At 38.9% G+C, this 23519-nt stretch overlaps 1 protein-coding gene across 10 annotated transcripts in view; it reads right to left on the bottom strand.

Moving 5' to 3' along the window:
* The window catches only part of ULK2 (unc-51 like autophagy activating kinase 2), a 178814-nt gene that overhangs the window by 10427 nt on the left and 144868 nt on the right, over positions 1-23519 (bottom strand). For 6 of the 10 annotated variants that reach the window (XR_010321043.1, XM_064279347.1, XM_064279349.1 and 3 more), the window contains 3 exons: positions 11395-11573; positions 10756-10874; positions 1229-1386 (listed from right to left, as the gene is read on the bottom strand). Coding sequence is in view for 9 of the 10 variants with exons in the window: in XM_064279347.1 (XP_064135417.1) it covers positions 1229-1386; positions 10756-10874; positions 11395-11573 (456 nt within the window). In the remaining variant the exon portion in view is untranslated. Of the gene's footprint in view, positions 1-1228; positions 1387-10755; positions 10875-11394; positions 11594-23519 lie in introns of those variants that run through there. The other 4 variants (XM_064279352.1, XM_064279354.1, XM_064279353.1 and 1 more) reach the window with 4 other exon arrangements.

Genomic DNA, 23519 nt, shown 5'->3' with positions numbered 1-23519 from the left:
ACAAGAATAGATTAAAAAAAAAAAGACAGAGACAGCAAGTAAGTTATTTCTAATAATACTGTTGTTGTATGCTGTTGAGTCGATTCTGACTTGTAATGACTGTATAGGATAACGCAGAACTGCTCCATAGGGTTTCCAGTATAACCAGACAACTGGAAAGTAGATTTTACTTTGTATCTATTCTTAACTAAGGACAGTTAAGTAGAATCTCAGCACATGAAATTTACAGATTGGTTAACAAAGTAGCATTTTTTCTAGTAGCTTTATCAGGGCAAAGTTTTCTAAATATCCAGTGCTCTTTCTATACAGTCAGGGAATTATCTTAGCACCTTTCACTGAAGAACCCTTATTCCCGCCGACACCAATCTGAAATGCTACTTTAACATAAATTACATTCATAGGCATTTAAACCTGCTTCAGGACTCTCCAGCCCAGAGGTTCTCAATCCTGGTTGCACGTGAGAAACATCGGTGGCATTTTAAAAAATACTGATGCTCAGGTCTACCCAGCTGGATCAGAACATCAGGGGCAGGCAGGGCTCAAGCATTGCTTTGTTTTTCAAAGCATTTTGGGTGATTACAAGTACAGCCAGGGCTGAAAATCCCTGCTCTGTAGTATTCAATTGACTCATCTAGCGCTTTCCTTTTCTCTACCAAACGTGTTTTAACAGGGTTGGCCCCTTGTCATTCTTCTTCTTCTTCTTGGCCATTCTACACATGTGTACTTTTCCAGATGAAGTTTTTTTTTTCATTCTGTCAGTTCAAAAAAACCCAAAAACCTGTTGTGATTCTAATCTGGGCTATAGTGACCTTACTTCCAGCCAACAAATCTGCTATGTGCGAGGCACTGTTCTAGGCAGTAGGGACACAGAGGTAAACAAAGAAAAAAAGAAAAATTTTCTAAACAGCGGAAAATGCAGAAACAGATCCAGCTAAAGCTTTTAGATGCAAACTATGAAAAGATCAGATCAGGTTTAATGTTAGCAAATTTTAAGAGGAATCATCAAATTTTATCAAATGTCATAACAGGATTTAAAAGCTACATTAAATGTTACTTAAATATTATAAAGGATTTAGGAGGTAATCCACAATACTTGAGACTTAGGGGTGATAGGGCATAAACATTTAAAGAGGAACATAAAAAATAAAAGAGGAATATACGGTATCAATTCAAAAAACTCTTAGAGATAAAATAGTGCTATACAATATTAAATCTTAAAAAAAGTTACCATTTCTACAGCACAATTATAGATGAGTTTCTCTGCAGTTACACTGTTGATTTCATCAATAAATCTCTGTTTGTCAGAGAAGAAGCGATTCAGCTTTTCTGTAAGTTTCTTGCACATGGCGATGCAAAATTTATATCGTTCATTCAGATCTCTGACAACTGAAAAAGTTGAGATGGGAATTAATTTTAGTTTTTCTTCAGAAATAACACAGTGGCATGTATTTTTCCTGCTGATAAATGGAAAGTGACACTAAGTGATCACTGAAAAAAAAATTACTGGAAAATCAGAATCTTTCATATGCTCTCTTTTTCGGTTAAGAAAAGATTGAGAAAAAACACTTGACACTTTTATCCATCAATTAAATGCCAAAAAGCAAAAAACTCCATATACCTGAAGCCCATTTTCAACTATATCAGCTATAACGGGAAGTCGCAGATTCACGACATTTGACACTGCCACGACTATTAAGCAGGGTCCTCACCTACAGACATCAGGGGCCAGAGGCCTCGTGGCTCCTCCACCCATGCCACCTAGCCACTCATGACAGGGGTCCAAGAATAAGTAGTGCCTCTGTATTCTTACAGCTAACAGCATTGGGTGCACATAGTGTGGCTGCAAAATTCACCAAACTAGGAGATCTCGGGATCAGGGACACGCTTTCCTCCCAGACACTCAGGGGCAGCTGTCAGGCCCCAACATCGCTCAGCACATGACCCCTACCGCAGCTGGATACCTGTGCCTACTCCAACCACCCCTTCCTATACAGAACTGTAGGTTAGAGCCTACACCAACACTTGGTGACCAACTATCTGGACACCCGAGCTGAATCCATACAAGGAAATTAAATGGACTCCTGGGCTCACATACCTAGTAACAGCTCTAACCACCTGATGACAGGACGTGAGACCTTCAAAGATACCAATAATCAAACTAGCTCACATGACCAGCCTATTTGATCATATCAGAACAAAAGGAAACAAGGAGCTAGGACACAGTAAGCAAACATAAAATAAATAAATAATTTATTGATGGCTCGGAGACAACAGGCAATATCAAATCACATGAACGAGCAGACCACGATGGCTTCAGCAAGCACCCAAAACAAAGAATTAAAAAAATCTTCCAGAGGAAGATAATTTTTTGTAAATACCAGAGGTAGAATTCAAAAGATGAATACATAGAGCTCTTCAAGAGATGAGGAAGGAGATCAGGCCAAATGTAGAATAAGACAAGTAACACACAGATAAAGCAAAAGAGGAACTTAAGAATGTTACACGAGCATAATGACAAATTTAACAGGCTGCAAGAATCCATAGAGAGACAGCAAACAGAAATCCAAAAGATTAACAGTAAAATTTCAGAGTTGGACAACTCAACAGAAAGTCACAGGAACACAATCGATGCAGAACTGAAGTCTCAATTAGCGAGACTGAAGATAAAGGACATGACACCAAATCATTTGAGGAAAAATCAGATAAAAGAATTAAAAAAAATGAAGAAACCCTAAGAATTACATGGGACTCTATCAAGAGGAATAACCTATGAGTGACCAGAGTACCAGAACAAGGGGGATGACAGAAAATACAGAGAGAATTGTTGAAAATTTGTTGGCAGAAAACTTCCCTGAAATCTTGAAAGATGAGAAGATATCTATCCAAGAAGCTCATTGAACCCTGCACAAAAGAGATCCCAAAAGAAAGTCACCAAGACATAATTAAACTTGCCAAAACTAAAGATAAAGAGAGAATTTTTAAGAGTGGCTAGGGATAAACAAAAAGTCATCTACAAAGGAGGGTCAATAAGACTAGGCTCAGACTACTCAGTAGAAACCATGCAGGCAAGAAGGCAATGGGATGACATATATAAATAAAGCCTTGAAGGAAAAAAAAATTGCGAGCCAAGAATTATATATCCAACAAAACTGTCTCTCAAATATGATGGTCAAATTAGGGCATTTTCTGGTAAACAGAAGTTTAGGTAATTTGTAAAAATCAAACTGAAATTACAAGAAATAGTAAAAGGAGTCCCCTGGAGAGAAAATCAGTAACATCAGATAACAACCCAAGACTAGAACACAGGACAGAACAACCAGATATCAACCCAGATAAGGAAGTCACAAAAATAAATCAAAGCTAAACAATGGAAAATATGGAAACAGAGATGTCAATATGTAAAAGATGACAACATTAAAACAAAAAAGAGAGACTAAATAACGTAGTCATAGATCTTTCATACGGAGAGGAAGGCAAGGCAATATAAACAAAAGATTGGTTTAAATTTAGAAAAATAGGGGTAAATATTAAGGTAACCACAAAGGAAACTAACAATCCTACACATCAAAATAAAAAACAAGAAAAACATAAAGACTCAGCAAATACAAAAGCGACAATGAAAAAGATGAAAATACATAATGAAAAAAGACTCAGCACAGAAAATTAAGTGGAACAAAAACGGTCAGCAACACACAAAAAAATACATGGAAATGACAGCACTAAACTCATACCTATCAATAATTACACTGAATGTAAATGGACTAAATATACCAATACAGAGACACAGAGTGGCAGAATGGATTAAAAAACATGATCTGTCTATATGCTGCCTACAAGAGACATACCTTAGACACAGACACAAATTAAAACTCAAAGGATGGAAAAAATATATCAAACAATCAAAAAAGAGCAGGAGTGGCAATATTAATCTCTGACAAAATAGACTTGAAAGCAAAATCAACCATAAATGATAAGGAAGGCACTATATAATGATTACAGGGTCAATACACCAGGAGGACATGATGATAAATATTTAAGCAACCAACAACAGGCCTCTAAATACATAAAACAAACTCTAACAGCACTGAAGAGAGTAATAGCTCCACAATAATAGTAGGAGACTTCAACACACCACTTTCAGTGAAGGACAGAACATCCGGAAAGCAGCTCATTAAAGACATAAAAGTTCTTAAAGCTACAATCAACCAACTCGATCTCACAGCCATATATAGAACACTCCACCCAACAGGAGCCAAGTACGCTTTCTTTTCCAACGCACGTGGAACATTCTCCAGAACAGACTATGTATTAGGCCACAAAGCAAGCCTTAACAGAATCCAAAGCATCAAAATATTACAAAGCATCTTTTCTGACCATAAAGCCATAAAGTAGAAATCAATAAGAGAAAAAGCAAGGAAAAAAAATCAAATGCATGGAACCTGAGCAACACCTTGCTGAAAAACTACAGGGTTACAGAAGAAATTAAGAATGGAATAAAGAAATTCACAGAATCAAATGAGAATGAAAACACATCCTACCAGAAACCTTGTGACAAAACAAAAGCAAAGCTCAGAGGACAATTTATAGCAATAAATGCATACATCCAAAAAGAAAGGCTTAAATCAAAGAATTATCCCTACAACTTGAACAAATAGAAAGAGAGCAACAAAAGCAAGCCATAGGTACCAGAAGAAAGCAAATATTAAAAATTAGAGTAGAATAAAATGAAACAGAGAATAGAGAAACAACTGAGTTAACAAGACCAAAAAGTGGTTCTTTGAAAAGGTCAACAAAATCAATAAACCACTGGCCAAACTGACAAAAGAAAAACAGGAGAGGAAGCAAATAACATGAGTATGAAATGAGATGGGCGATATCACAACAGACCCAAATGAAATTAAAAGAACCATAATAGAATACTATGAAAAACTGTGCTCTAACAAATTTGAAAATCTACAGGAAATGGACAAGTTTCTAGAAACATACTACCTACCTAAACTAACACAAACAGATTGAACAACTAAACAAACATATAACAAAAGAAGGGATTGAAGAGGTAAAAAACAAACAAACAAAAAAACTCCCAAGCAAAAAAAGCCCTCACCCTGACAGCTTCACTGTAGAATTCTACCCTGAAATATCTCTTTCAGAGAAGAGTTAACACCACTACTACTAAAGGTATTTCAGAGCATAGAAAAGGATGGAATACTCCCAAACTCATTCTCGGAAGCCAGCATAATCCTGATAACCAAAACCAGGTAAAAAGACACCACAAAAAAAGAAAATTACACATCAATATCCCTCATGAACTTAGACATGAAAATCCTCAACAGAATTCTAGCCAACAGAATTCAAAAAATCATTCACCATGACCAAGTGGGATTCATACCAGGTATGCAAGGGTGGTTCAACATTTGAAAAACAATCAATGTAATCCATCACATAAATAAAACAAAAGAACCACATGATCTTATCAATTAAAACGCATGTAACAAAGTCCAACACCCATTCATGATAAAAACTCTTGGCAAAACAGGAATAGAAGGAAAATTCCTCAACATAGTAAAGAGAATTTACACAAAGCCAAGAGTCAACATTATCCTTAATGGAGACAGACTGAAAGCTTTCCCCTTGAGAACGGGAACCAGATGAGGATGCCCTTTTATCAACACTCTTATTCAACATTGTGCTGGAGGTCCTAATCAAAGCAATTAGGCTAGCTAAAGAGATAAAGGACATCCAAATTGGCAAGGAAAAAGTAAAAGTATAGCTATTTGCAGATGATACAATTTTATACACAGAAAACCCCAAAGAATGCACAACAACTGGAACTAATACAAGACTTCAGCAAAGTATCATGATACAAAATAAACATACATAAATTGGTTGGATTCCTCTACACCAACAAAGAGAACATAGAAGAGGAAATCACCAAATGAGTACCATATACAATAGCCCCCAAGAAAAGAAAATACTTAGGAATAAATCTAACCAGAAACATAAAAGACCTATACAAGGAAAACTACAAGATTCTACTGCAAGAAACCAAGAGACCTACATAAGTGGAAAAGCATACCTTACTCTTGGATAGACTCAACATTGTGAAAATGTCTATTCTACCAAAAGTGATCTACAGATACAATGCAATCCTGATTCAAATTCCAACGACATTTTTTAATGAGATGGAGAAAAATCAGCAACTTCATTTGGAAAGGGAAGAGGCCCTGAATAAGTAAACCATTGCTGAAGAAGAAAAACAAAGTAGGAGGCCTCACACTACCTGATTTTAGAACCTATTACACCACCACGGTAGTCAAAACAACCTGGTACTGCTACAACAACAGATACATAGACCAACAGAACAGAATTGAGAATCCAGATGTAAATTCATCCACCCATGAGCAGCTGATATTTAACAAAGGACCAAAGTTTGTTGAACGGGGAAACAGACATTCTTTTTAACAAATGGTGCTGGCATAACTGGATATCCATGTGCAAAAAAAGGAAACAAGACCCATACCTCATACCATACACAAAAACTAACTCAAAATGGATCAAAGACTTAAATACAAAATCTAGAATGACAAAGATCATGGAATAAAAAACAGGGACAGTGCTGGAAGCCCTAATAACAACATGGTATAAACAGACTACAAAACATTACTAACAATGCACAAACACCATAAGAGAAACTAGGTAACTGGGAGCTCCTAAAAAAATCATACACTTAGGCACATCAAAAGACCTCACCAAAAGAGTAAAAAGGCAACCTACAGACCGGGGAAAAAAATTTGGTTATGACATATCTGATCAGGGTCTAATCTCTAAAATCTACAAGATACTACAAAACCTCCACAACAAAAAGACAAATAACCCAACTAAAAAATGGGCAAAGACACACGAATCAGAGACTATATCAGCCTCAGACCAGAAGAACTAGGTGGTGCCCGGCTACAGCCAAAGACTGCCCTGACAGGGAACACAACAGAGAATCTCTGATGGAGCAGGAGAGCAGTGGGATGCAGACCTCAAATTCTTGTAAAAAGACCAGACTTAATGGTCTGACTGAGATTAGGGGGACCGTAGAGGTAATGGCCCCCAGACCTTCTGTTAGCCCAAGACTGGAACCATTCCTGAAGCCAACTCTTCAGACAGGAACTGGACTGGACTGTAAGAAAATGATACTGGTGAGGAGTGAGCTTCTTGCCTCAAGTAGACAGATGAGACTATGTGGGCAACTCCTGTCTGGAGACGAGATGAGAAGGCAGAGGGGGACAGGAGCTGGTTGAATGGGGAATACAGGGTAGAGAGGAGGAGTGTGATGTCTCATTAGGGGAAGAACAGCTAAGGAGTACATAGCAAGGTGTATATAAGTTTTTGTATGAGAGACTGACTTGATTTGTAAACCTTCACTTAAGGCACAATATATCAAAAAATAAAAAAGAAATAAAATGCCTGCTCCAGAATACAATACTTTCAGAATTCTTATACATTTGAAGTTATGCACAAACACACAAATATGAATCTATATGTGTCACAGGTCTAACGGACGTATTTATTTGCAATAAGTAGTATCTATGATTTCTTTTAAAATAAAGGTAGATAATCAAAGAAAGCATAAAAGAAAAAAAAAAAGGGCAAAGGATATGACAGTCAGTTCACCAGAGAAGACATTCAGGTGGCTAACAGGTACATGAGGAAATGCTGCTATCATTAGCCATTAGAAAAACGCAAATCAAAACTAAAATGAGATTCCATCTCAGCCCCAAACGGCTAGCATTAACCCCAAAAACACAAAATAATAAATGTTGGAGAGGTTGTGGAGAGACTGGAACACTTAATATGCTACTGGTGGGAATGGAAAATGGTACAACCACTTTGGAAATCAATTTGGCGGTTCCTTAAAAAGCTAGAAGTAAAACTACCATATGATCCAGCAATCCCACTCCTTGGAATATATCGTAGAGAAATTAGAGCCTTCACACGAACAGATATATGCACACTCATGTTCACTGCAGCACTGTTTACAAAAGCAAAAAGATGGAAGCAACCAAGATGCCCATCAACAGATGAATGGATAAATAAATTATGGTATATTCACATAATGGAATATTACACATCGATAAGGAACAATGATAAATCCGTGAAACCTAATATGGAGGAATCTGGGAGGCACTATGCAGAATGAAATTAGTTGGCTGCAAAAGGACAAATATTGTATGAGACTGCTCTTATAAAAACTCAGGACACATTTTAAACACAGAAGAAAATATTCTTTGATGGTTACACGGGTAGGAGGGAGAGCTGTATTCACTAATTAGATAGTAGACAAGAACTGTTTTAGGCAAAGGGAAAGACAACACACAATACAGAAGAGGTCAGCACAAGTGGACTAAACCAAAAGCAAAGAAGTTTCTTGAATACAACCAAAGGCTTTGAAGGCCAGAGTAGCAGGGGCAGGGGTCTGGGGACTATGGTTTCAGGGGACATCTAGGTCAACTGGCATAATAAAATCTATTAAGAAAACATTCTGCATCCCACTTTGGCGAGTGGCTTCTGGGGTCTTAAACGCTAGCAAGCAGCCATCTAAGATGCATCAATTGGTCTCAACATATCTGGAGGAAAGAATGAAGAACCCCAAAGACACAAGGTAATTATGAGCCCAAGAGACAGAAAGGGCCACATAAACCAGAGACTACATCAGCCTGAGACCAGAAGAACTAGATGGTGCCTGGCTACAACCGATGACTCCCGACAGGGAACAAAACAGAGAATCCCTGATTGGGCAGGTGAGCAGGAGGATGCAGACCTCAACTTCTCATAAAAAGACCAGACTTAATGGTCTGACTGAAACTAGAAGGACCCTGGAGGTCACGGCCCCCAGATCTTCTGTTAGCCCAAGACTGGAACCATTCCCAAAGCCAACTCTTCAGACAGGGATTGGACTAGAGTGTAAGACAGACAATGATACTGGTGAGGAGTGAGCTTCTTGGCTCAAGTAGACATATAAGACTATGTGGGCAGCTCCTGCCTAGAAGGAAGAAGAGAAGGCACAGGGGGACAGAAGCTGGCTGAATGGACACAGGGAATACAAGGTGGAGAGGAGAAGTGTGCTATCTCATTAGGGGGAGAGCAACTAGGAGTATAAAAAATATATAAATTTTTGTATGAGAGACTGGCTTGATTTGTAAAGTTTCATTTAAAACACACACACACACACACACACACACACACAAATTAAAGCTAGAAATAGAAGTACCCTGAGATCTAGCAATCCTACTCCTTGGAATATAGACTAGAGAAATAAGAGCCATCACATGAACAGATATATGCACACCCATGTTCACTGCAGCACTGTTCACAATAGCAAAAAGATGGAACAACCTCGGTGCCCATCAACGAGTGAAAGAATAAACAAATTATGGTACAGTCACACAATGGAATATTACACGATAAAGAACAATGATGAATGAGCAAAACATCTCATAACATGGATGAATCTGGAAGGCATTATGCTTAGTGAAATTAGTCAGTTGCAAAAGGACAAATATTGTATGAGACCACTATCATAAGAACTCAAGGAAAGTTTAAACACAGAAGAAAACATTCTTTGATGGTTGAGAGAGTGAGGAAGGAGGGAAAGGGATATTCACTAACTAGACAGTAGACAAGAACAATCTTAGGTGACGGGAAGGACAACACACAATACAGGGGAAGTCAGCACAACTGGATTAAACCAAAATCTAAGAAGTTTCCTGAATACAACCAAACACTTCGAGGGACAGAGTAGCAGAGGTGGGGGTCTGCGGACTATGGTTTTAGGGAATATCTAGGTCAATTGGCATGATGAAGTTTACAAAGTAAGTGTTCGGCATCTCACTTTGGAGAGTGGCGTCTGGGGTCTTAAAAGCTAGCCAGCAGCCATCTAAGATGCATCAACTGGTCCCAGCCCACCTGGAGTAAAGAAGAATGAGGAACACCAAAGACCCAAGGAAAGTATTAGCCTAAGAAACAAAAAGGGCCACATAAACCAGAGATTTCATCAGTCTGAGTCCAGATGAGTTAGATGATGGCCGGCTACCACCAATGACTAGCCCGATAGGGAACCCCACAGAGAGTTCCTGATGGAGCAGGAAGGAAGTGGGGTGCAGAACTCAAATTCTATCAAAAAGACCAGACTTGATGGTCTGACTGAGACTGGAGGAACCCCAGAAGACAAGGCCTCCAGGCTCTGGGTCAACCCAGAACTAAAGCCATTCCCAAAGCCAACTCATCAGTCAAAGATTAGACTGGACTATAAGACATAAAATGATACTCGTGAAGAGTATGACACTTAGTTCAAGTAGATACATGAGACTAAATGGGTAGTTTCTGTCTGGAGGGGAGATAAGATGGCAGAAAGGGACAGAAGCTGGTTGAATGGACTTGGGAAATCTAGGGTGGAAAGGAGGAGTGTGCTGACTTATTACTGGGATGGTAACTAGGGTCACATAACAATGTGTGTATAAATTTTTATATGAGAAACTTGAGTTGTAAATTTACACTTAAAGCACAAAAAAAAAAAAAAAAAACTGAGCAAGGCCATGGCTAAATGCAAATAAATACAATTTACTACTTAAAAACAACAACCAAAAACCAGCCTCTTTTCTCTTTCGATTAAGAGTGATTCCTCATCAAAAACTTTCTTTCTTGGCATAATGAAAATAGGGGCAACCTGGGTACCCCTGGAGTCATACTGGCCATGCTCACCCATACCTTGTTTCACAGCCGTGGAAGGACTCAGCTTCCCGGACTTGATCTGAGCTTTAGCGAGATGCAGAGAAGCTGCTAGCAGCTGTGCTGCTTTCATGTATAATACCAGCTGTTCCACCCGCCTGCACCGAGAAGAAGAAGAGAGTCATCTTGAGAACTAACATGCCAGAATGGACTCTCCTGCACATCAGGACACCATGAAAATAGCCACTGTAAGGGACACTGGAGCTCTGGTGGCACAGTGGTTAAGAGGTATGGCTGCTAACAAAAAGGATGCAGTTCGAATCCACCAGCCGCTCCTTGGAAACCTTAATGCACAAACAAGCCCTGAAGGGAGAGGACTGGGCATGGAAAAGGACGTGTGTACTTTGAAAGCCATGAATACACTTAGGTAAAAATCAATAGTTACTTTATCATCATATATCTTTAATAGCATAATTTACAGGGAAAAGGCAACACAATGGTTGCAGAATCTCAAAGTTGTGCTTCATACAGTGAAATCTAGTATAATAACTAAGATACTCCCCCGAAGCTTTTAATAATGAGATACCATCTTCAGTGGGTGACAAACTCCTACATCTCAGACACAAGTTTACAGAAAGCATGAAGAATTTGGAAAAGACTGACAAATGAGGTACCTACCCCCAGTCTTTGCTCAGTTGGCTGATCTGGTCCACAACCACACTCTCTTGAATCTGGTACAAGGAGACAGCAGATGTGCACAGCTCTGGGTTTCCTCCCCGCGTGGCTGTCAGATCCAGGACACACTCAGTAAACATCAGCATCATATTCAGATGGCGTAAGGTGTCTGTGTGTTCTCGCTGTAGCAAAGCCAATTTTTCTTAGAAATTTTCAGAGTAAGAATCATAAGTACATGCTCGTTTCTCTATATAAAACACAGCCACTACTACTGTTTTTCTATACATACATGTATCGGAATGATGACAGGAGACTGAGATTTTTAAACTTCAGGAGACTAGCAAGAAAAGAAACACAAATGAAACCAAATGTGGGTGTGTGTGCATGTGTCTGTGCCGGAGCACCCACAGTCAGCTTGAAAGATATGAGATCGCTGTTTTTATCAGAAAAAACTGAAAAACTAAATGATTAAATCAACATGCATGAGACAAAAACATGACAAAATAGGTATCAATATTCTCAGCGAATTCTACTGACTTCTTATAATTTCAGAGATACTTTAATTTTGGACATTGTTTCAGTTAACCAAATTATTAGCACAAATGCCAAAGCTCTAAGTGTCTGCAACTTCTTCAGGTAACTGAAGAGGGAAATCTGGGCATATCAACATCCAGAGAGGTGTCATTTAAAATTGATATATTAAAATTAATGTCGTTTTCAGATTTGTTTTTTTAGTTATATACGTATTTTTCAAATCTTAAATAAGACTATAAAAATTTCTCATCCTCCTTTTACATTTAAAAAGGATTAAGCATCGCTTTCCCAGAGACAGGAGAATAAACCAACCAACTTTTAAAAGCCTCTCTGCTCCATAACAGAATACTGGACTCTATGTTCCAATACATTGGGTCACATGTAACATACTGAATTTATGTTTAATTTGGACACTGAAAAAACTCTGAGGATTGTTTTTCTAATCTTAACCCCCATATTAGACATACTAAAATTTCTAAATTATAATTAAAATTAGTACAAAATCACTGAAATTTTGCATACAATATTTTATAACTTTTATGTGAAATATTTATTTTAATTCTCATTTATGCAAAGTAGAAATTTTAGAGGGCCTACATGGAAAGAGAATTTGCTCTTCAGTTAGCCTGGAGAGTGGATCACTGTAATTAAAAACTCAAGCTAACTCGGCACTGCAGCTAGGTACTGGGGACACATGAGTCCACTGAAGATCGTTCAAGAGTCAAGATAAGGAATTGACTTGGCAGTCTTTGAAATCATAAAATTAACTTCTCTTGTTCTAAATTTACTGGAAACAATGGTGGCACAGTGGTTAAATGCTATGGTTGCTAACCAAAAGGTTGGCAGTTTGAATCCACCAGCTGCTCCTTGGAAACTCAACAGGCAGTTCTACTCTGTACTATAGCGTTGCTATGAGTCAGAATCGGCTCAATGACAATGGATTTTGGGTTCTAAATTTGTGGGTTTTTTTCCTGTAGAATTGGCTCCAGAAAGGGCAAGTCCTATTCTACAAAAGGAAGGATTCAGGCTGCTGGACAGGTATATTTCTCAGTGTTAATGGTGAGGCTGGTTTATTATTTTTTTAAACCTAAGTTTAAATGTATTGTTTTTATCTTATTAAAAACCAAGCTCTGAGATTAAAAATTTATGATTTTAGGACAAAGATTATGTTTTAAATATCCTATAAGCAGTAAATAAACTTCAGATAAAAAAAGAACACTGACCAGTGGAGTTAACTTTGCCTACCCGTAGAGTAAGAAAGCTAACTGCCTGTGTGCAGGAGGCTTTCTGGTGGAGTGGGGTGCCTCCAGGCACTTATTGGTGGGCTACTGAGCTTTGGAACACTTGCCCGATCAGGGCAGATGCAGGCATGAGCCCCAAGGAATCAAGAGGCCAAGAAATCAGGAAGCAGGGGCTGAAGAGACAACACAAGAAGTCGAGCTGCTTCAGTCTCAAAAGGTACGGCCATGACCTCAGGGGTTTCAAAGGGTGGAGCCATGGCCTCTGGTGTTTCTAAGAGTGGAAGTGCCACTCAGATGGACTAGGAAAATGGTGCACTGAAAGCCCAGGGAGCAGAGTTGCTATCCTAGTGGGCCTAGAGGCCAGAGCTGAAGCCCAGGGCCGAGGGGCCTCCACTCAGAATCTGGAGAGTGTGGCCAATACCTACAGTCTGTAGGGCAGCGCTATTGTGTAAATGGTCTCAGAGAACAGAGGATTATTTTCAAAGCCATGAGGGCTAATATAACGTGTTCTACTGACTTGCTTGGTGCCTGTTATGCCTTCTTTCCCTCCAATTTCTCCCATTTGTAATGGAAATGGCTAGCTTGTGGCTGTTCTGTCATTGTACCTTTGGAAACAGATAATTTGTATTCTAGATTTCACAGAAGAGAAGTTTTGCAATTTTGTACTTGGAGTTAAGACTTTTGCTATGATACGATGGGATGAATGTTTTGCACGTTGCAAAAATGTGACTTTTTGGGGGCCAAAGGGTGGGATGTCATGGATTGAATTATGCCCCCCTAAAAGTGTGTATTAACTTGGTTAGGCCATGATTCCCAGTATTGTGTGGTTGTCCTCCATTCTGTGATTGTAATTTTATGTTAAAGAGAATTAGGGTAGGATTGTAACACCCTTACCAGGTCACATCCCTGATCCAATATGAAGGGAGTTTCCTTGGGGTGTTGTCTGTACCACCTTTTATCTCTCAAGAGATAAAAGGAAAGGAAAGCAAGCAGAGAGGTGGGGACCTCATACCACCAAGAAAGCAGCACCGGGAGCAGAGCGCGTCCTTTGGACCTGTGGGCCCCGCGCCTGAGAAGCTCCTCGACCAGGCAAAGATTGAGGATAAAGACCTTCCTCCAGATCCGACAGAGAAAGTCTTCCTCTGGAGCTGATGCCCTGAATTTGGACTTTTAGATTACTTTACTGTGAGGAAATAAACTTCTTGTTAAAGCCATCCACTTGTGGTATTTCTGTTAATAGCAGTACTAGGCGACTAAGACAACCCACTTTCATCACTGCTGTTAAATGCTGTACTAGGAATCAGGCAAAAAGAAAAATAAATGAAAGGCATCCAAATTGAAAAAGAAAATGTAAAACCATTTCAATTTACTGATGACATGATCCTAAATACAGACAGTCCCAAAGAATCCATAATAAAGCTACCATAGCTAATAAACGAATTCAGCAAAGTTTTAGGGTACAAGATTAACAAGCAAAAATCAGTTGTGTTTCTATACATAAGCAGTGAACAAGCGGAAAGGAAACTAAGCAAACAACTCCATTTACAATAGCACCTAAGAGTAGAAAATATCTAGGAATAAATTTAATGAGGAGTAAAAAGACTGCTACTATGCTGAAAGAAATTAAAGAAGACCAAAACAAATGGAAAGGCATGCTGTGTTCATAGATTGGATGATTTAATATTGTTTGATGTCAATACTATCCAAAGCAATCTACAGATTCAATGCGATCTGTATCAAATTCCAACAGTCTTTATCGCAGAAACTGAAAAGCCGATCTTCAAATTGACAGGAATTGCAAGGGGCTCCAAAGAGCCAAACCAATCTTGAAAAAGAACAAAGTAGACTCACACTTCCCAACTTCAAAACATACTTTAAACCAAACTAAACCAGTTGCCATCAAATAGATTCCGACTTATGGTGACCTCATGTGTGTCAGAGTAGAGCTGCCCTCCACAGGGTTTTCGATGGTGATTTTTCAAAAGTAGATACCAGGTCTTTCTTCTCAGGCACCTCTGGGTGAACCTGAAGTGCCAACCTTTTGGTTAGCAGCTGTGCATTAACAATTTGCACCACTCAGGGACTCCAAAACATACTATAAAGCTATAGTAACCAAAACAGTGTGGTAGCAGTATAAGGACAGACATACAGGTCAATGGAATAGAATTGAGAATGTAGAAATAAACCCATACATCTATGTTCAATTGATTTTGAAAAGGTTCCAAGTCCACACAAGGGAGAAAAAGTAGTCTCTTCAATAAATGGTGCTTGGACAACTGGATCTCCACATGCAAAAGAATGAAGCTGGACCAATACCTCACACCATAGTCAAAAACAAAAAAAAATGACCAATGACCTATGTATAATAGCTAAAATCATAAAATTCTTAGAAGAAAACACGGGGGTAAAACTTCAAGAACTTGTTTTTGGGAATGGAATTTTAGATATGACACCAAAAGCATAAGCAACAGGAGGCAGGGCCAAGATGGTCCCTCTTACAACAACGACCCGAGAAAACAAGTGAATATATATATGACAAGCTAGGAACCCTGAACATCAAAGGCAAAGTTAAGAAATCAGGCTGAGTGACAAGCGGAGAGAGAGATGGTGCAGAAGCAGCAAGGAGTTGCCAGACCTGACTTGGTGGCAACCAGCACCCCTCAGCCCCTATCCCCAGGCGCAATTGCAGTGGGGCGGGCAGTAGCATTCAAGGTGCAGTTACTTCAGTGAAAGGAAACAAAGTGACGCAGCACTGATCCCCTTGTGGGACTGTGGTGGGGCTGGTGGTAGCATTCGAGACATAGCTGCTTCAGTGAACGAAGGCAAGCAAAGTGGCACAGCCCTGATCCCCTGAAGCAACTGCACAGAATCTATGCAAGGCCCTGGAATCAGCAAATAAATAGCACTCTCAGCACGAGATAAGTGATTTCGTCTAATTTACCACGTGGATCTAACAGCAATTTCTTTTGAAAAACCTCTCTCCCATCTATCTGATCCCTCCTCCCTCTTCCCCACCTGGCTTCAGTGACAGCTGGTTCCCTGGGCCTGAGATAGGTCCTGCTGTGCTCCCTGAGCCATTCTCCTGGCCTTGGGGAAGGAATAAATTAACAAATGGGGGAAAAAAAATTTGCCAGCTTCCCTAATGCGGAAATGTACAGCAGAAGCGGCTCCTGTCCAGGCACAAGCGGTCCAAAGATTTTGAACGTCTTTTACCCCTGCATGGACCCAGGTGGCCCCATTTCAAAAGGTAGGACCTTGCTGTTATATTGCAAAGGTGAATGTACTTGAGGTCTAACTGTGTTTCGGCTTAGCAGTGGAGAGGTGGGATTTTTGACTTTTGATACCACTCTGCCTATTAAACAGGGTCCTCACCTACCCGTATGAGGGGCCTGAAAACTGATGCCTCCACCCATGCCACCTAGCAACTCACAAAAGGGGTCCAAGGATAAGTGGTGTCTCCCAGCCTTACAGTTAAAACCACTGGGTGCCTATGATATGGCTGCAGAGCCCACCCACCAGTGCGCTCTAGAGAACAGGGACGCACCTTCCTCACACACACTCAGGGGAAGGTTGTCAGCCCCCTGCCTTCCTCAGAGTCTGACCCCATGCTGCAACGAGAAACCTGTGCATACACCAATTACAACTGCTCCTCTAAGATCGTAGGTGAGAGCCTGCACCACATCCTAGGTGACCAACTACCTGGACACCTGAGCTGAATCTATACAAGAATAGTGAATTGACTCCTAGGCTCATATACCTGATGAAACCTCTAGCCATCTGGTGACAGGACATTAGTGCTTCAAAGTCTCCAGTAATCACATTAGCTCACTCCAGTAGCCTATCTGCATATATCAAAACAAAACAAAGCAAGAGGCTAGGACACAGTGAGCAAACATAAAATACATTAATACAATAACTTTTAGATGGCTCGGAGACAACAGACAATATCAAATCACATAAAGACGTAGACCATGATCGCTTCAATCAACTCCCAAAACAAAGACTCAAGGAATCTGCCGGATGAAGATGTATTCCTAGAATTACCAGATGTACAATACAAGATTAATATATAGAACACTTCAAGACATCAGGGAGGAGATAGGCAAAATGCAGAGCAAGCTAAGGAGCACACAGATAAAGTGGTCAAGGAAATTAAGATTTCCAAAACATAATGAAAAATTTAATAGCCTGCAAGAATCAACAGAAATAGCAATCAGAAATTCTGAAGATTAAAAATAAAATTTGAGGATTAGACAACTCAGTAGGAAGTCGGCAGAGCAGAATTGAGGAGATGAAAGTCCAAATTAGTGAGACTGAAGATAAAACACTTGACACCAACATATTTGAGGAAAAATCAGATAAAAGAATTAAAAAAAATTAAGAAACACTAAAATTTATGTGACTATATCAAGAGAAATAACTTACAAGTGATAGGAGTGCTAGAATAGGGAGGGAAAACAAAAAATACAGAGAATTGTTGAATATTTGTTGGCGGAAAACTTCCTGATATCAAAAAAAGATGAGAAGATAACTATTCAAGATGTTCATCGAACCCCATATAAGCTAAATCCCAAAAGAAAGTCACCAAGACATATTATAATCAAATTTGGCAAAACCAAAGATAAAGAGAAAATTTTAAGAGCAGCAAGGGATAAACGAAAACTCACCTACAAAGGAGGGTCAGTAAGAATAAGCTCGGACCACTCGGCAGAAACCACGCAGGCAAGAAGGTAATGGGATGACACATACAAAGCCTTGAAGGAAAAAAATTGCCAGCCAAGAATCATATATCCAGCAAAACTGTCTCTCAGAAATGAAGGTGAAATTAAGACAGTTCCAGATAAACAGAATTTAGGGAATTAGCAAAACCAAGCCAAAACTACAAGAAATGCTAAAGGAAATTCTCTGGTTACAAAATTGGTATCAGATATCAACCCAACACTACAACACAGTACAGAGCAACCAGATTATAAACCCAGAGAGGGAAATCACAATAATAAATCAAGACAAAAAAAACACTCAAAACAAGGAAATAACGATGTCATTATGTAAAAGATGACAATATTAAATCAATAAAGAAGGACTAAAAATGTAGTCATAGATCTGGAAAGGAAGTCAAGGTGATACGGGGAGAAAAAAACTCTGGTTCAATCTTAGAAAAATAGGGTTAAATAATAAGTAACCACAAAGTAGGCTAACAATCCTACACATCAAAATAAAATACAAGAAAAACATAAAGACTCAACAAAAACAAAATCAACAACAATGAAAAAGAGGAAAACACAACTTAAAAAGAAAAACTACTCGGCAGAAAAAATTAAATGGAAAAAAGAAACTGTCAACAACACACAAAAAAAGACATCAAGATGACAGCACTAAACTCATACTTACCCATAATCACGCTGAATGTAAATGGACTAAGTGCACCAATGAAGAGACAGAGTGGAAGAATGGATTAAAAAAAAAACAATCTGTCTATATGCTGCCTACAAGAGACACACCTTCGACTTAAAGACACAAACAAAAACTCAAAAGATGGAAAAAATACAATCAAGCAAACAACAATCAAAAAAGAGCAGGAGTGGCAATACTAATTTCTAATAAAACAGACTTCAAAATTAAATCCACCACAAAGGATAATGAAGGTCACTATATAATGATTAAAGGCGCAATATACCTGGAGGATATAACCATATTAAATAGTTATGCACCCAATGACAGGGCTGCAAGATACATAAAACAAACTCTAAGAGCATTAAAAAGTGAGATAGACAGCTGCACAATAGTACTAGGAGACTTCTAACACACCATTTTCAGTGAAGGACAGACATCCAGAAAGAAGTTCAATAAAGACACAGACGATCTAAATGACAAAATCAACCAACTTGACCTCACAGACATATATAGAACGCAACCCAACAGCAGCCAAGTATACTTTCTTTTCCAACCCCACACGGAACATTCTCTAGAATACACTACATATTAGGCCATAAAGCAAGCATTAGCAGAATCCAAAACATCAAAATATTACAAAGCATCTTCTCGGACCACAAAGCCATAAAATGAGAAATCAATAACAGAAAAAACAGGGAAAAGGAATCAAACACATGGAAACTGAACAACACTCGGCTCAAAAACGATTGGATTACAGAAGAAATTAAGGACAGAATAAAGAAATTCATAGAATCAAAGGAGAATGAAAACACTTCCTATCAGAACCTTTGGGACACAGCTAAAGCAGTGTTCACAGGTCAATTTATATCAGTAAATGCACAAATACAAAAAGAAGGGCCAAAATCAAAGAATTATCCCTACAATTTGAACAAACAGAAAAAGCAACAAAAGAAACCCACAGACACCAGAAGAAAGTAAATAAAAAAATTACAGCAGAATTAAATGAGAGAACAGAAAAACAACTGAAAGAGTTAACAAGGCCAAAAGGGGGTTCTTTGAAAAGATTAACAAAATCGATAACCACTGGCCAAAGTGACAAAAGAAAAATAGGAGACGAAGCAAATAACCAGGATAAAAAATGAGATGGGTGATATCATAATAGACCCAACTGAAATTAAAAGAATCATAACAAAATACTATGAAAAACTGTAGTCTAATAAATTTGAAAACCTAGAGGAAATGGATGAATTTCCAGAAACACACTGCCTACCTAAACTAACACAAACAGGGGTGGAACAACTAAATAAACCTGTAACAAAAGAAAGGATTGAAAAGGTAATTAAAAACTCCCAATAAAAAAAGCCCTGGCGCTGACAGTTTTACTGGAGAATCCTACCAAACTTTCAGAGAAGAGTTAGCACCACTAATACTAAAGGTATTTCAGAGCATAGAAAAGGATGGAATACTCCCAAACTCATTCTAGGGAGCCAGCATAACCCTGAAACCAAAACCAGGTAAAGACATCACAAAAAAAGAAAATTACGCACCAATATCCCTCAGGAACTTCGACATGAAAATCCTCAACAAAATTCCAGCCAACAGAACTCAACAACATATCAAAAAAATAATTCACCATGACCAAGTGGGATTCATACCAGGTATGCTGGAAAGGTTCAACATTAGAAAAACAATCAATGTACTCCATCACATAAATAAAACACAAGTCAAGAACCACATGATCTGATCAATTGGTGCAGAAAACGTATTGACAAAGTTCAATACCCATTCATGGTAAAAACTCTCAGCCAAATAGGAACAGAGGGAAAATGGAAACCCTGGTGGTGTAGTGGTTAAGTACGACGGCTTCTAACCAAGAGGTCAGCAGTTCAAATCCACCAGGCGCTCCTTGGAAACTCTGTGGGGCAGTTCTACTCTGTCCCACAGGGTCGCTATGAGTCGGAATCGACTCAATGGCAACAGGTTTGGTTTGACTGGTTTGCCTCAACATAATAAAGGGAATTCATACAAAGCCAACAGCCAACATCATCCTGAACGGAGAGAAACTAAAAAAATTCCGCTTGAGAATGGGAACCAGAAAAGGGTGCCCTTTATCACCACTCTTATTCGACAGTGTGCTGGATGTTCTAGCCAGAGCTATCAGGCTAGATAAAGAAATAAACGACATCCAAATTGGCAAAGAAGAAGTAAAAGTGTCTCTATTTGCAGATGACATGATCTTATACACAGAAAACCCTAAGGAATCCTCAAGAAAACTACTGAAATAGAGGAGTTTAACAGACCATGACAATACAAGATAAACATACATGAATCAGTTGGATTCCTCAACACCAACAAATAGAACGTCAAAGAGGAAATCAGCAAATCAATACTATTTACAATAGCTCCCCAAAAGATAAAATACTTAGGAATAAATCTAACCAGAGACGTAAAAGAACATACAATGAAAATTATAAGACACTACTGCAAGAAACCAAAAGAGACCTACATAAATGGAAAAACATACCTTGCTCATGGATAGGAAGACTCAACATTGTAAAAATGTCTTTTCTGCCCAATGTGATCTACAGATACAATGCAATCCTGATCCATATACCAGTGACATTTTTTAATGTGATAGAGAAACAAATCACCAACTTCATATGGAAGGGAAAGAGACCCCGGATAAGTAAAGCATTACTGAAAAAGAAGAACAAACTGGGAGGCCTCACTCTACCTGATTTTAGAACCTATTATACCACCACAGTAGTCAAAACAGCCTGGTACTGGTACAACAGATACATAGACCAAAGGAACAGAATTGAGAATCCAGACATAAATCCATCCACATATGAGCATCTGATATTTGACAAAGACCCAAAGTCTGTTAAATGGGGAAAAGACAGTCTCTTTAACAAATGGTGGTGGCATAACTGGATATCCATCTGCAAAAAAAATGAAACAAGACCTATATCTCACACCATGCACAAAAAGAAACTTAAATGGATCAAGGACCTAAATATAAAATCTAAAATGATAAAGATCATGGAAGAAAAAATAGGGACAATGCTAGGAGCCCTAATACATGGCATAAACAATATACAAAACATTATTAACAATGTTCAAACCACTAGAAGAGAACTGGGAGCTCCTAAAAATGAAACACCTATGCTCATCCGAAGATTCACCAAGAGAGTAAGGAGATTACCTACAGACTGGGATAAAGTTTTTAGCTATGACATTTCCGATCAGTGCCTGATCTCTAAAATCTACATAATATTGCAAAAGCTCAACAACAAGAAGACAAATAACCCAATTAAAAAATGGGCAAAGGATATAAACAGGCACTACACCAAAGAAGACATTCAGGCGGCCAACAGATACATGAGGAAATGCTCATGATCATTAGCCATTAGAGAAATGCAAATCAAAACTACAATGAGATACCATCTCACTCCAACAAGGCTGGCATTAATCCAAAAAACACAAAATAATAAATGTTGGAGAAGTTACAGAGAGACTGGAACAATTATACACTGCTGGTGGGAATGTAAAATGGTACAACCACTTTGCAAATCGATTTGGCACTTCCTGAAAAAAGCTAGAAATAGAACTACCATACAATCCAGCAATTCCACTCATTGGAATATATCCTAGAGAAATAAACGCCTTTACACGAACAGACATATGCACATCCATGTTCACTGCAGCAGTGAATACGACAGCAAAAAGGTGGAAGCAACCAAGGTGCTCATTAATGGATGAATGGATAAATAAATTATGGTATATTCACACAATGGAATACTATGTAACAACTAAGAACAACAATGAATCTGTGAAACATCTCTTAACATGGAAGAATCTGGAAGGCATTATACTGAGTGAAATTAGTCAGGTGCAAAAGGACAAATATCGTATGAGACCACTGTTATAAGAACTCTAGATACAGGAAAATACTCTTTGATGGCTACGAGGGTGGGAAGGGAGGGAGAGGCATATTCACTAACTAGATAGTAGACAAGAATTATTTTAGTGATGGGAAGGGCAACACACAACACACTGGAAGTCAGGACAACTGGACTAAACCAAAAGCAAAGAAGTTTCCTGAATACGACCAAATGCTTTGATGGCCAGAGTAGCAGGGACAGGGGTCTGGGGACCATGGTTTCAAGGGACATCTAGGTCAATTAGCGTAGCTAAATGTACTAAGAAAACGTTCTGCATCCCACTTCGGTGAGAAGCGTCTAGGGTTCTAAACGGTAGTAAGCGGCCATCTAAGATGCATCAATTGGTCTCAATCTACCTAGAGCAAAGGAGAATGAAGAACACCAAAGATATATGGTAAAGATGAGCCAAGAGACCGAAAGGGCCACATAAACCAGAGACTCCATCAGCCTTAGACCAGAAGAACTAGATGGTGCCTGGCTACCACCGATCACTGCCCTGACAGGGAACACAACAGAGAATCCCTGATGAAGCAGGAGAACAGTGGGATGCAGATCTCAAATTCTGGTGAAAAAGACCAGGCTTAATGGTCTGACTGATACTGGAGGGACCCCTGACAGTCATGGTCCCCAGACCCTTTGTAAGCCAACTCTCTAGATGGAGATTGGAGTGGACTGTAAAATAGACAATGATACTGTTGAGGAGTGAGCTTCTTGGCTCAAGCAGACACATGAGATTATGTGGGCAACTCCTGTCTGGTGGCAAGATGAGAAGGCAGAGGGGGACAGGAGCTGGTTGAACGGACACAGGGAACATTGTGCGGAGAGGAAGAATGTACCATCTCATTAGGATGAGAGCATCCAGGAGTACATTGCAAGGTGTGTATAACTTTTTGTTTGAGAGACTGACTTGATTTGTAAACTTTCACCTAAAGCACAATAAATAAATAAATAAAGCACAAGCAACAAAGGAAATAAATAAACTGGACTCCATCAAAATTAAAAACTTTTGTGTATC

This window comes from Loxodonta africana, chromosome 2 (assembly GCF_030014295.1).
Source record: "Loxodonta africana isolate mLoxAfr1 chromosome 2, mLoxAfr1.hap2, whole genome shotgun sequence".
NCBI classification, from domain to species: domain Eukaryota; kingdom Metazoa; phylum Chordata; class Mammalia; order Proboscidea; family Elephantidae; genus Loxodonta; species Loxodonta africana.
Note: the sequence above shows the minus strand (reverse complement) of the source record. Positions and strands in the feature narration are given on the sequence as shown.